Genomic DNA, 15564 nt, shown 5'->3' on the forward strand with positions numbered 1-15564 from the left:
GGGCCGGGGGAGGGAACGGGAGGGGACGGGGCGGGCGGGTCCGAGGAGGGTGCGGGAGGCGCTCGGGTCGGGAGGGGAGGCGAGGGGGTTGGTGGCGCCGAAGCCGGGGGGAAGGGGGGGGGGGTGTTGGGGAGGACGGCGACGGCAGCGAGGGTTCTACAGGCTCGGAAAGGGCTCGAAGAGCAAAAGAAACAAAATGCGTTCGAAAAGGTTCCACAGCGCGCCGAACAAAAAGAAATAAAAAACACGGGAAAAAAGAGAGCCCGGGACCCCTCCCGGAATTACGACACATGACAGATTAGAAAATTGACGGTCGTCGTGCCGAGAGAGCCCAGGGCTCCCCTTTCATATACAGTATAGATTTGCTGTTGCATGCAAGGTAATGCTGGGTTGACAGCTCAAACAAAGTCAGTCTTGATGCTGTAATTTGTCACAGTACCATGAATTTATAAATGCAATTTGTGACTGCACTCCTTAAGTGCATCCAAGTTGTAGGTGATGATACTTGGAGATACAGCCATTGTTGATTCACAGACCTTGAATACATGGTCACTTTAAATACAAGTTCTCAGCAAAGGGACATCCCAACAAAAGAGATATTTAACTGTTTATATGGAGAAGATAGGATTCTGTCCTTCCAAAGATCTCAGTTGCAGATTATTAAATTGCATGGATGAGAGAACTTTATAAAATCTTGGCCTCAATTTCCTCCAGAGTGAGCCCCTTTGTTTCTGGTATGACAAAAAATATGAACAGAAGGGCAGCCACTGCAATAATTCCAAAACCAGCAAAGAGGATACCAGTTCCTACCAAAGCCTGTAACAATAAAAGGTAAAGCAAGTGACTTCAGCTGTATGAGGACTCATAGATTAACTAGGAAAAAAAAAAAAAACCGAAGGGAGATCTGGCAGTCATAGGTAATTATGACATTCAAAATTCCAGCATAGAAATCTATGCAGCCACAAGAGTCGATCCATTTCTCAAGTCGATATCAGTCACAGCTAACTACAACATTAAAAGTCCTGAATGGCGCACTGCCTCCTACACAGAGAAAAGCATAGCATACATGTGCAGAGTGCAATATGTTTTTTGGAAAAGTTGGAGAGTAGATAACAGGTGCTGCATGGAATCCTCTGCAGACAGTCAGTAACTACTATGAAATAAGAATGACGTAAAAAACGAGTGATAGTGAGATTAAACAGTAAGGAATGTAGATAACTACCTTCAGTTGAGATGGCTGCCAATATTAGTCAGATTAGCCAATCACTAGCAACACGATATTTACATGCAAACCTTTTGAATATAACAAATGCTCTGTAGCAAGTGCAATGTCAGAAAAATGGTATCCATTTTGAAAAGTTTGGATCTAAATCACTACCATGTGGTCAAGATGGCTGCTAAAGATAGTCTGATTAGTCAATCAACAGCAACAAATGATTTCAAAATCTTTGGTTGGTTGCTCATCGCTACTGACTACTGAGAGTTTTAGTTCATTAGTAACTACATCAAAAAAGTCATCAGGATTTTTTTATCAACTATTTACTGGATGACTAAGAACAAAGTAATAGGATTTTTCATGTCACAAGGACAAACGGTGCTAATTAGAGGGGAAAACAATAATTTGCATTCAAAAATTGCACAAATGCAGATGTATTCTTCTGAGTGAGCTTTTCATGGTAACCATTCTGAATATACTGACTTATACCACTAGTGAGAAATGCACTAGTAGTTTTTCAGAAGTTCATATGTACAATGTGTTATCTAACATGAAGTATATTCAATGATGCTCCTTCCTGAAGTCTTAGCTTAGGTATAGTATACACATGAAAAGTTTCTGATTAGGCACTGAAAACTAAAGGTAAAATTAGACCTAGACATGCCTTTCTATTTAAATGTTTTTGAGCTTCTGTGATATCTCTGGACCAATGCCAAATTATTCTTCCAAAATAATCATGCGGGGCATGGCTAGAAGAAGTGCCAGTCGAAGTCTAACTCTGTAGATGAATTGGAATTAGACGAAGTGTTAGTGGGCACAATCATTGGTTATCCATTTAATGGAAGGATAAGAGTACCGATCTACCAGCTAGATGCATTATACATGTGTCTGTACCAGTATTTTTTGCCTATGCAATCTTAAACACAGATTCTTAATCATTGCATATCTCTTAAATGATAAAATTAGTGAACCATACATAATATTACAGAGAGGAAAATCAGTTTCAACAGCATAAGTACCTCCAATGGCGAGAAAGCAAAAGTCACCAGAGCATTTGAAGCAAAGTTCACAAGCACTGCTATACTTAAGCCACGCCCTCTTAGCCGTAAGGGAAAACCTCCGAAATCAACAGCCAACCAATGGGACCAAATGATAACTGCAGAATGATCTTCATAAGAAAGTTGCACTGCTAAAAATCCTTGACATGCATGGATATAGACACTAAATTTGATGTGCAAACACCCACTAATTCAAACAAGAATTCACATATTGATGATACTCCGATCTATGACTAACATCATCTTTTATCAACATTATTAAATGTTTTGCAGAAGAACAAGTGTCACTTTATATATATGTTGTACTTAGACACATGCTATATGCTCCAAGACACTAATCTGTCTGATTACATAGAAGTGACAAAGCCATCATTCCCAGATACATACTTTTAAATTACTAAATGGACATGTGAGTGTGCATGAAACAGTGCACTCACAGCCTCATGCTGCTGTGCATTCCATAATCAATGTATTGAAGTGAAAAACATATATGCTTTTACATTAAATTTGGGATGTGGCAATACGAGGCTGCAAGTGCAGTGCTTTGTGCATGTTTGTGCATCTAACACTCCTCTATCTAGTTTGACAAACTTCAGATAAGGTTGATAAGCAGCTTTTTTTTAAAGGTCCCTTGTCCTATCTAGAACTTTATAGAAATTATTTAGTTATTATACAAAATTCGAAATTATATGGTTCACTCTGGTTTTCACAGTTCAGCTGCTTATTTCTTTTTATCTTTACTTTTGTTAGTTAGGGGAAAAAACAGATTAAAGCAAACCTTTAAATTTGAGCTATGAACAGAGTTCGAGACTTTTGATAAATTAGATAACAAGATAATCAAACATCTATTTAGGACACCAAAAAAAAAAAAAAGACTGGAGAACATTATATATATCATGCACTAATGCAGAAATTATCACAGCAAAACTATTCCATAAGGATACATCAATAATGCATAAGATAATATCTAAACTGGATGCTTGATCACTTGATTCCCTTCTAGACTCTAGCTAAGCTTTCCTGGCATAGTCATCTAAAACTCTCCTACTTATTAAATTCACATATCTTCCTTCATGTTGTTGCCAAATTCATCCGCACAAATGTAGCCTCCTCATTCCAATGCTTCTATACATATGAAATAATTTTGTCCACACAACCTCATGAGGTTCTAGAAGCATTTCCAAATTATTCAGCCTAATATTAACTTTGGGAAAGAAACTATAATCATTAATGCTGCCATCCTTTTGCATTTTATGTTAGCGTGTACAAAGTAATTGATTTTGATGCAGTTAAACATCAAATGTGTTAAGACCACAGTCAAAAGCATCTCCATTAAAATAGCAGACAGCACACATATGTTAAAGAAAAAATAGAAGTGGAAAAATAGTTTTCCCTTTGTGGCAACATGATTATTTATCAAACATACACCAGCCATTCAATCATAAAATTTTTCTGCATCTCCTGCCCTAAGATCCAAATAATTTTGGGATTAGACAATGCTTACTAAAGCAAACTTGCAATACAATCATCTCAAGACTCTTCTAGATTTGAAAGGTTTTAATGTCTTAAAGACAGAGATAGATCGTTTCTCATATGAACAGCCATCTGCTGATTTATGCATTATCAACTGATTAGCTATTAATCTTTATTGCTTGTTAATTATTTGACTAACCTAAAATTCAACCTACTCTAACCATGTAGTTTTGCATTGAACAAGTCACTATTTTAGAGATTCACTCAATCATCGAAATATCTATCCACGGTGAAGGGTGACTTATCATATTGTGTTCATTTGTCCTGGTAATTTGTCATGGTTGCTACTTATGCTCTATTTACACTCCAATACCATTTCTCTTTTTAGACATGCCTATCACTAGCATCACGACTTCATGTCTCCTCTCTAGTCTAGCCACCTTGGTGCTTCTCAAAGTTCATAACCTCTCCCTAATGGTCATGCGTCCTTAAACATCATCTGATCCCTTGTCTGATTCGACATCTAAGCCATCATTTACCAAGCAGCTCTCCACACTTGGTCTCTCATATGCCCCCCTAGTCCCCAATTTATCGGAGAATTTGTTGCATTAACTAAGACTCGCACTTTCTCATGACAAATTCTGCATGCACAATCCATCTTGGTTTTTAGAGAAGAAGGCATGCTAGAAATTTATTAAAGTAGCCTATAGTGTTGTATCAAGACTAAGTCACACATCTCTCTAAACAAATTATTAAGTGGTAGAAGCTATATCAGGGTGCATGTCTCAAGTTACAGCATCAATTTGAAATGCAGTACATAAAAAAGGAATTCAATGAGTAGGAACGGACTTTTGCCGAGGAATGTGGCCAATTTTATATAGAGGAGAAGAATATCCAAACAGAGCTACAATCAATGAGCCCGCCCATAATGTAAACCATAAGAAATGCTTTTCATATTTTCATGCAACAAAATTGGCAAAAAATAAAAATACCTGATAGCAACCAACATATAGCAGCAATGCGATTACAGCCACAAATGGTGAATCATTTAACAAGGTGTAATATGAAGATAATAGGAACAAAGAGATTACCTGCAATATCACAGGGTTACATCTTTAACAACAGATGAAAACAGTACAGCCAAAGACATCTCATAAAGTATCATAGCTTTTCCACATCTTTCTTTAGAGATTTATCCAAGCACATACATTTATAGCACACTTACTGACATTTGGATAAATTACAAGTTTTAGTACCTAAGAGCAGTATTAGCACATCACACATGGCACAAAATTCCAGATTTCCTTGTTGATGCATCAGAATGGTGCACAAACAATTTAAAATGCCAAGTTTTCTTACACAAAAGAGACCTATGCATCAGGTTATTTGACCCAGCCTTATGCTCACCACTTGTAACTATCCAGCTCTTTCACTGGTGTCACAACTTATTCAAATACAATGAAACATGAAAGCATTGTATATATAGGTGTACATATATCCATAACAACAATAACAATGAAACATGAAAGCATTGTATATATATGCGTACATATATCCATAACAACAATATCCCTAAATTATTGTGCACCTATTGAATTATTCTTGATTTTTCCCTTGGCCAATTGATTCTCCAAATTATTCTCCGTAAAGGAATTGCTCAAGTTTTCTATATTTAATTATTCAATTTATTCGTTAGTTTTACAAGTTATTTATGGAAAACTCACAATTAGTTGAAGAAAATTTTATGAATTATAAATCAATAGTGCTACACTGCTACTTATTATTGCTGGTGGGAATGTTTTTGTGATTGTTTATTGTTTTCATCTCTCCCATATTTTCTCTATCTTTTGCTGTCCAAAGCATTTCCCAGCTTGAAACAAATTTTTCCCCAAATTCCAAATCTTTAACTAATTAAAAAAAATGTTCACGAATGCCAAACTTGTGACTATGCATATACATATATGAATTTCGCATGTGCATGATCAACTCTAAACAAGATAGTACTCATATAATTTACAAAACCATAATAAGTATAGATTATCTCTAAATAAAAAAGCCACAAATATTGGACTGGTGTACTGCTTCACATGAAACCTAGAACTTATAAAAAGCAACGATCACCTGATCAAAGAGCAGTCTTTTATACTTAACTGTGACTGCATAATTGCATATACAACTTACACAGTTTGATCACAAAATGATTTTGATTTTTGAACACCTGTATTGGTCAAATGTCTTGTACAAAAATCATTTGGATGAGATGGCCATAGTCTTTGTTGCACATTTCCGAACCAATTTCCTGAGATGTGATGAATTTACATGAACCTATCACATAATGACACTGATGGTTATAATTTTACTTTCATGTGTTTTCTTTTTTTAAAAAAAAATACATAGATGAGAATATGCTTCAGTCTGAATCTTTTTCTTTATTCCTCAAACATGAACACAGTTTGAAGGAGGCCTTCTCAACTTAGACTCTTCACAATTATAATATAGTGCTTGATAATGAAGTCAAGGCAACTTACTATCCAACTAACACCTCCAATCAGCAAAGGCCTTCTACCAAGTCTGTCTATCACAGAACAGCAGTCCCAGCCATAACAACTACAAAGGAGAAAGAATTATTAGGCCCTACCAAAAGAAAATAGATCATGAACAAATCAATTGAATTCAGGAAAAAAAAAAACTTGCAGAGACAATTTTACATATAACATCCTAAAAAAGAGTCATATATAATTAGCATAACATAAAGCCACATACATACTATCTGTAACTAGAGGATTATAATGGCCTTCAGTCTGACCAAAACAGAAGAGTTTAATGAACCAATATCACTGGGTTTGACTAGATTTAAACCAAGAAATCATAAAGCAAGCTTGGAGCGCGCAGATAATATGAAGCCATACACTATAAATAAAAAGAACCCTAGAAGTTGGACAAGCAAAGCTGGCTCACAAAGTGAAGCCACCAAATCCCCATGTTTATCTCATTAGAAGGGGTCCAAATGGCCTCCGCATTTTATCTTCGTGTCTCATGTCTAAAGAACTGGGATCCAGCATATGCTGGTCTCCTCCAAAGCCCCTGATGTGACCCAAAAGAAATATTTTTATTCATAATAAGATTCTCTTTCTTTCTTTTTTTTTTCTTTTTGGTACATGCAATGCATGTGCTGACAATAACTAGTACATTTGAAGTTCAAGCCAAATATGAGAAGCCACCGGAACAATTAATTGCCTGGATAACCATATTTAGTGGCTAACTAAAACATAAGTGAATAATTACCTTTTTTAGAGATCATGTTTGTCCACATCAAAATTCAAATTGATAAGTTAATTCACCGGTATGACAAGTTTCAACGAAAAAGATGATGCCATGTATAAGGGGAAAGCTAGGCCAGGATACAAAAACATGCTCCAGCATAGCATGCATTGCTTTAAGACTTGCTAGTTAATTTGTAGAGCTAAAACTTATCTACTAACTATTCAAAAACTCGGCATCACATTCTGCATAAGGAACTTTAAACTAAATAAAAAAACAGACTAGGCAATAGGCATAGGAGGCCGCCACTATGGAGATGCATGATGGGTCAATGTGCAGTTATATTCATTTTTTTCTTATCTGAGAGGTATCTACCTTCAGTAAACCAAGAAGAATTGAGACACGAATGGCATCAGATGCTGCAGAAAACCCTGCACTCTGCCAGCACAAAATTCATTAGTTTTAAAAATTTGTAAGTTTACAAAATGAGAATAACTCCAAGTCATAAATTAGCAATCAGTGAGAATACCTGAAGGATTGTTGCAGCATAGTATAACACACTTGGTTGCCCTGTGACCTGATAAGCAAGAAAGCAATGAGCAAGTAGAACATGATCTCAATCCACCCAATGTGTTTTAATATTGGAAACATAGAATTCATAGAAAGATTATTATCAAATTAAAAAATGTAAGACACTGTAGAAAACCTGCTGAAAGAAGACCAATCCAGCACCAATTACAAGGGCTTTCAGGCATTTTCCTTGAAAAATCTCACGTAATGTTGCTTGTTTATCTTGATCAACATATGAAAGTTCATTCAGAATTGCATCGATTTGTTTTGAAGCGGAACAATCAACACTTTGACCCCTAAGCTGACACAAGCAGCAAATGGCAAATTCTTTAGCATCTGACATGTTTCTTTCTCCCTGTATAGCACACAAAAGCAGCCATCGAGGTGATGATGGCAGCCACCACATTCCAATTCCCATTATTAGACAAACTGGGGAACTAGTAACATAAATATAGCGCCATCCAGCTACCAAACCAACAACGAAACTGCCAGCTGTATAACCAAACTGCATAAAAGGCCAGAATGAAAAAAATACTCTATAGTTCAAAATTTTGAAAAATTTAACTAAAATACAATTCTGGCATCTCTTCACTTACAAGCATTCCAATAACTACAAAGAACTCCTCCAAAGAGATAAGTATGCCTCGAATTTGACTTGGAGCAGTCTCCGCAATATACATTGGAGCAGCATGCATAGCCTATAGAATGGCTGATGCTGTTAGTATGTTCACAAAATAATGGATGCTACATTGGAGCAGCATGTGTAGCCTATAGATTGGCTGATGCTATCAGTATGTTTACAAAATAATGGATGCATGAACAATGTTCCAGAAACGGACTAAGGACAATATGTGCTTTAGCTGTTGATTCTGCTAATTTGCATTTTACATTAGTAAATAATAAACAGTGCTATTAGCATGCTCACAAAATAATGGATGCATGAACAGTGTTCCAGAAAAGAACAAAAGATAATATCTGCTTCGGGTGTAAATACAGATAATTTGCTATTTTTGTTTACAAAGACCTGATACATCATCTGAAGAAATAAATCAACAGAAAAATGTCTGCATGAACAGTGCTTAAAGAAGCATCAAGTTCTGATATTGCTATTTGCTCATCACAAGAAAAAGATCAAAATAGTAGGGCACCTAAAATTCTCTCAGTAACCTCATATTGGAATGCAACGTGCAGTCCTTGAAGTTACATGAATCAAACATGAGCATTTTGACTTAAGGAACAAGGCACTAGAGTGATACATTAACAATCATTGATGGGAGAAACAGGTCCAGCAAAGCATTACATATTAGCATAATGTCTTATCTACAACATCTTTAACACACCCTCTAAACTCATAAGAGCTAATAGATTTAGATTTTTCCAAGCATTTATTGAAAGTGCAAGGTTGTATGATTATCTGCAACAAAGTCTACTCAATTGGATGGGTCAATAAGTGCTTTGACAATATAAAATGATATCAATCTCTCTTATTACTTTAAGAAGATCTATTTCTAGTAAACTGGATGGCACAAGAATTATGACAACTAGAAGGCATGGGAACAATGAGGATGATGCCCAAACTAAAGAATGTGCAACAAAGCCAAACAAGGTCTGAGCCATCAGCCATCATATAGTACTCAATGCAAAAGCAAGATTTCACATAAAATTTTACCTTCACAGAAATAATATAGGATATCACCGTCCCAATCAACACAAGTACATACATAGAGCTCTAGTAGGAAAGGGGGAAATCAGGAATACCAATTCCCTGAAAATTTGACGGAATGCACAGGAAGCTGTGTACCAGTCAGAAGAATCCACAAACACATGCAATGTTTAGTCTGACATATGTGAAATAAAGGCCAGTTGCCTATCGACAACACTGAGCTGGATCTTGAAGGAACTTGTCATCAGTGGCTTCCAAGATTCATTGAATAATTGGTGTTTCCAGACATGCCTGTAACACACAAACACAAAGGAGACACACCAGATGACTTATACTACAAAGGAACAAGTACCCTCGAGAAGAGTGCAAAACTTTTGAGGTAGAATGCAGTGAAGAGGTCTTCATCTGCTACTGATATTGAAGATATCCTAAATGAGTAGTAGTTGAAGTAGCGTATTATTGTGCTAATTAACATTAAGACAAAAATGTGATGCCACATAAGTAGCATGGATGACAAAGATATTGCTATATTACCATACTGTTCTTGTGAACCCAGATGACAAAGTATAAACCCTCGAATTTACTGTGACTTGTGAGTCCTATTTGAGGGCATAGATTGCATGATGACAGTAGAGATTATCTATGGGTCTCTTCAAAGAAAATACCATGAAAAAAAAAAAGGCATGTTTACTCCATCTGGTAAGAAGGCTGGGAGAAGGGAGTAGATCAAGGTTGTTTCTACTGTAAACCCATATTATTTTGAAGAAAAGATCCTGACAGTGGTGAATGATTGCAAGAATTAATTAAAACTATCAAACACAAGCCACAGCAGTAAAAGCAGCAATGCATCAAGATCAAGACACAAGCATGCAGGGTGTAGCAATAGGACTATGGTCCAAGGAGGAAGGAAAAATTACTAGGAGTGGTGCATCAGAGGTAGAATCATGAGAATTGAAGACCATTTGGTGCAAAACAAAGCTCAAGAAATGCTACCATATGGCCAATATAAACTTCAAGAAGAGATGCTGGTCAAAAGACAATGAAAAAAAATGTTGTTACAGAAACAAAATAACAAGCACCCACAAACAAAAAATTCAACACTGAACAGCACAAGAAAAATAATAAGATATACTCTAAATCAAATAAGAAGAAAAGGAGAATTAAGAAATGGAGTACACAGAATACAGTATAATAAAACCAGTACTATTAATCTTGGAGAAACAACCCTGTCCCAGCAAGTCCTTTAATGACAGCTTAAAATTTCCAATAAACCTAAACTATCAAGACTTCTACTGTAGACCTTATACATACAGAAAAGACACCTTACAAATATAAAACTCTAATACTGAACGAGGCAAAATTACACAAGAATTGATCTAAATGCATCCAAAAACTGTACCTAAAGGCTAAAGCCTCTAGCCACTTGTTAACCTGTATTTGTGGTTTAGCCCCAAAGATTTAACTAGATTTCTCTACAGTATATCATATAAATCTAATGTCTATGTGTCAAGTTATGCCTTCTTGAGACTTGCTTGTACATTTTGATAATACATAACAAACATCTTTCATAGCATCAGATAGGACCTTTGCGTGAAGTCAAATAGTTAAGATAGGCAATCCAACAATTAGTTAGCAGCTTGGACTAATATCCATGAATGTAAACTTCATAAAAGGAACAAAAGGCAAATATATTAACAGTCAAGAATGATGAGCTTAGTTACCAGTCCGATTCCTATACCATAGACAAAACGTCCAACCACCATAACCGGGTAAGTAGGAGCCAATGCTGTTACTAGAGCTCCAACAAGATATAGAACAGAAGAGAGAATTAACTCCCTTCGTCTTCCTTCAATTATATTTAACATTTTATTAGATTCCAATATACTGTAATATTGGAAATAAAGTATCAAATGCATATGAAGAGGTAACAAACCTAAAAAATCAGCTATATTAAATGCCAAAACAGAACCAATCAAGGCACCATAGAGAGAACCACTGACCTGCAATTTTCACAACAAAAGGACAATTACATAATGAAATTTAAAAAAAATATTAACTAAAACCATGACTAGTCTTATGGCAATGCAATATAATGTGTAGCAACTCACCACAAGCCCAATTTCCAATGAGGATAAATCATACCATGTTGTCCCGCTTAATGTTGATGACTGCAGAAAAAATTTCTTAGCATACCAGGATTTTGGAAACAAAACCAAGTAACAAGACTTGAGATTTGGAAATAGAGCTATAGACTAGATCCTGCACCCCTCTTCAATGGACAGGAAGTTCCATGTTGGCTTGGAAGGTTTTACCATCTGACATTGGTTATTTTCCTATTGTTTCTGTAAATACGACCAATGTAGCTCTCAGCATCATTATGACAAAGAAAAGCAAAGAAAAAGAAAAAATCATATGGTAATTTAGTTGTCTGCAGTGAATTTGGGACAGATACTCATTTGAAAAGATCCATTATCCAATTGAGCATAATAATAAATAAGTAAATGTGTATTTACAAAAACCAGCATTTTGGTCACTTTAACCATAGTTTATCATCTCAATGTAAATGGAGATATCCAATCATAAAATGATTTTCAGCAAACTTAGGACAAATGCACTTTGAACAAGGACCAAATGCAATCTTGTACAGCTGAAAAGTGATATATAAACTGCTAGTTTAACTAGATATAAGCTGCTAGAGATATTGATTACAAAATTCTAGTAAACTTCATACATTCTGTAATATGGGATGATAATACAACATGCATGGGATACCCAGTAATAAGCCTCTCGTTCTAGTACTGCCTGCACAAGACCAGAGAATACACTAAACACAAAATCTTTGACTTTCTATTACATTTTAGTCAAACTTAAAAAATTAAAAAAAAAAATCCAATGTCAATAACATAGCATACCTCCAGAGAAATTGTAGCACCAGAGGTAGCACCTATGTCATAACCATAAAGCAGTGCTCCTAATGCTGGGAATAAAAACCTAAAGTTTAAGCAGTCACTTGTAAAATCATAAAGAGATATTTTATGAAGGGAATGCTAAACTTTTAAGTTAATCAATAAATTAATCATTTGGTCCTAAGTTTATTACTCCTTGCAAGAAAAGCAAGTGCAATTTATTGATATTTTCAAAACTTGAACCCACCACTTTATCATATGATATTGCATAATGACATTTACTTTTAAAGCTATTGACCAGCATGCATAAGACTTTCTTTATCAAGACACAATTTTGGTGCAAATCAAGATTCAGTGGGACTTTAAAGAACAAGAGAAAAATATGAGTGACTTTAATTGCAATTACTAAGCATTATCTTTATCTGCAGGAGTAGATAAGATGAAGCAAATCTTCTGTGATAGGAAAGGAATATAAGCTCGTAGAACAACTGCATTCCAAAAAGTTTTAGTCCTTCATTGAGAAAAATGGTGAAAAATAAAGATATCTTAACAAAATAAAGAAATCTATCATTAAGATAACTAAACCTACTGAAGATGCAATGCTACTCAAACTTATAAAATATAGAGGACTTACTAAGCTTAACTGATGAACGCATTTATGCGGTGATACATGGCTATAAGATATGGCATGATTTGTCATCATATGCTACAGGCCTTGTAGTTCCCCTTCAATCTATCATACATCACTATCATGAAACTATATTGCTATACCAAATAAGAGATCATATTCCAGGAAAACTGAGAATGTGGAACAAGTTGAATAAAACTTGGCTTGTGTTTTAAAGGAGACTCTTCAATTGATCCAAGGATAATTCTAGGAACTGCTAGAACAGCCGAGGGATTGAAATCCAAAGGCAGCCTCAAATAGTTAGCACGAGGTTTAAAACTGCTAGTTTAACTAGAAGTTTAGCAGAACTAAGAGCTCTAAAGAATTAAAACTTGTGCTTCCATATGCAAGAATAAAGAAATAAGTGCCAACATTGGTTCTTTTTCAATTTAGTCTTTATTTTTTCTTGAGAAGAATTCGATTAAGTCAAAGTAACAGACACATCCCCTGGTGCTAAATGAATCGAAGATCAAATCAAGAACTAAGTAAAAGAAACGTGCTTTCAAGTTTCAACTGCTGTAAGCCGAACCGAAATCACAAGCGGTTAGATATACTCACGGAAGAATCGCCGCATTGGCAGAATAGCTCTCATGATAACCAACACCATTGATCAAAGGCTCTCTTGGATTGTCTATTTCATTCCCTTTTACCTAATCCATCAAACAATGAAGAAGAAAGTGAAAAAAAGAAAAATAAATAAATAAATAGAAAACAACTTTAGGAAACCCAAAGCAAACATAACCTAAAATCAAACCCCAGGAAGGTAAAAAAAAAACATCCTACAATGTAATCCGATCAAAAAAGAATTCAAGAAAATCAAGAAGGCAAAAGAGAAATCTTACTTCTTTCCGATGAACCCTAGACAGCTCCGGATCCGAGATCGCCGACGCCATTTCGTGGGCTAAAAGAGGAGAGAAGGAAATAACCTTAAGCACCCAGAGATCGATTAAAAACGGAAGAGGAGAAGGTGGAGGATCCGACTCACAGCAGAAGAGAAGAGCTTCGATTTCTTCTGAATGGATATAGGCTTAGGGTTAGGATTTTCATTTCGGGCGGGCTTTAAATAGTCGGCAGGGACGGTGGAAGGTGGAAAATTTTGAAGGGAAGCGAGCACGAGCGCGCTCGATGGTCCGACCTCCAGAAAGTTTAGAAGGGAAGCGGGCACGAGCGCGCTCGTTGGTCGGACCTCTCCGTTTAAATCGTCTCCGTTCAAGACTCAAGATACGCGGCCCCTGCCGCATCCCCTGGCATGAATGTTTGTGCTTTATTCGTAGATATGGCGAAAGGTCTGAAGGGCGCGCAACGTTATCGATCTCTTTGAACCAGTCCAACGAGCCACCGTGCAACGGTTATGGGCTGCAGTCTTACAGCGTTTCTTGGAGGCCCTACGGTCGACGGGTCTGAAAGATACGCAAGAAAAACGATGTGTGTGTGTGGCGGATAAGGTGCCACGTCGGATGAGTTAATGTTGCCGTCGTTTCCTCAGGTCTCGGTAGAGATTGAAACTTAGGACAAGGGAGACGGCAACGACTGACGGAAGCTAACAAGAATTGCGGCAACGTGAAACGTAACAAAGATCCTGTCGCGGGAAAGGTTCTTCCCAAGTTTTCATGCAGCTGATTCTCAAACCTGAAAGCTCAACCCACCTCTCCTTGAAAATTGAAATAAAAACAAAATAATACGCATAGGCCGGTCCCCACAGTTTTTTTTTCCCCTGAGACATGCATGGCATATGTATAAATAAAGATGAAAGTGATATAGATATTATCCATTCAAATTTATTTTTATATTTGATTAATTCAAATATGGATAAAAATTTTAGGATCCAACTAACATTCATATTCGTAGTCATATCCGTTAAAGAAAAATAGATGTAGATATGGATAAACTACTATTCAATCCATATCCGAATATTCGAATCTATATGTAATCTTATATAATTTTATATATCACTTATTAATTTTTTAAAAAAATATACAACATATAAATATATTATTAACTTGATTTATCATATATTTAATAATATTTTTAATTTTATAATTATAAAATTTAATTATCTAAGTTATATCCGTAATTATATCCATACTTTCAGTATCCATTTAAAATAAATATGGATATGAATTTTTTCGATCGAATAATATCTGTATCCATATTTGTGTTCATTAGATAAAATAAATATGGATACGAATATGCTATTATCCAATCTGCATCCGATACAGTTTCAGCTCCATGTACAAATATCACATGTGCTAGATTCTAGTTATTATAATATTATAAAGGATGTTGTGGCATATTTTCGTCTGGAGCTCAGACATATTGGAGTTTGGCGACGCCGGACCTATAAAATAAGTTCCTAATCGAAAATGGCTCCGATGAAAATCCTCCGATGCTCAAGTCAGAAATTTGTCAACAGAGAGAAAGAACTTTTTAGTATTTTTTCATACTTTAGGAGTCCCTTTTTTTTATCTTTTGTCGACGGTGCCCGTAACTGTCTGGAGATGATAATCATAGTTAATCACGATCAACTCGGTGCATCGTGGCGAGATTTTGGACTATGATTATCGAAATGTGGTGGTTTTTTCTTCCTCATCTGATTCTTGGCCAGCTGGATTGTATCTTATTCGAAAATGTGCAAGATTCCAAGGGTTAGTTCGCTTCGAAGGTCTTTGATACATTCAGCCAAAGTTGGAGGAGGTGAAGGTGATCCGAATTGGAATCGAAATCGAGTTCGGATGGAATGAAGGTCGAAG

The 15564-nt window shown here is 36.0% G+C and overlaps 1 protein-coding gene across 1 annotated transcript; it reads right to left on the bottom strand.

Annotated features, from left to right (window-relative positions):
* Positions 1-414: 414 nt before the first annotated feature.
* On the bottom strand, positions 415-14104 carry LOC105043982 (D-xylose-proton symporter-like 2). The gene is given in 16 exon segments (XM_073255493.1): positions 415-816; positions 2236-2333; positions 2336-2372; positions 4740-4838; positions 6276-6338; positions 7369-7446; positions 7538-7585; positions 7715-8083; positions 8175-8276; positions 10963-11087; positions 11175-11241; positions 11350-11409; positions 12154-12232; positions 13373-13464; positions 13657-13715; positions 13800-14104. Coding segments are annotated over 15 exon segments (1500 nt in total). The 5' UTR covers positions 13708-13715; positions 13800-14104; the 3' UTR covers positions 415-684.
* Positions 14105-15564: the final 1460 nt, after the last annotated feature.

The sequence above is a fragment of the Elaeis guineensis genome, chromosome 4, assembly GCF_000442705.2.
Source record: "Elaeis guineensis isolate ETL-2024a chromosome 4, EG11, whole genome shotgun sequence".
In the NCBI taxonomy this organism is placed as follows: Eukaryota; Viridiplantae; Streptophyta; class Magnoliopsida; order Arecales; family Arecaceae; genus Elaeis; species Elaeis guineensis.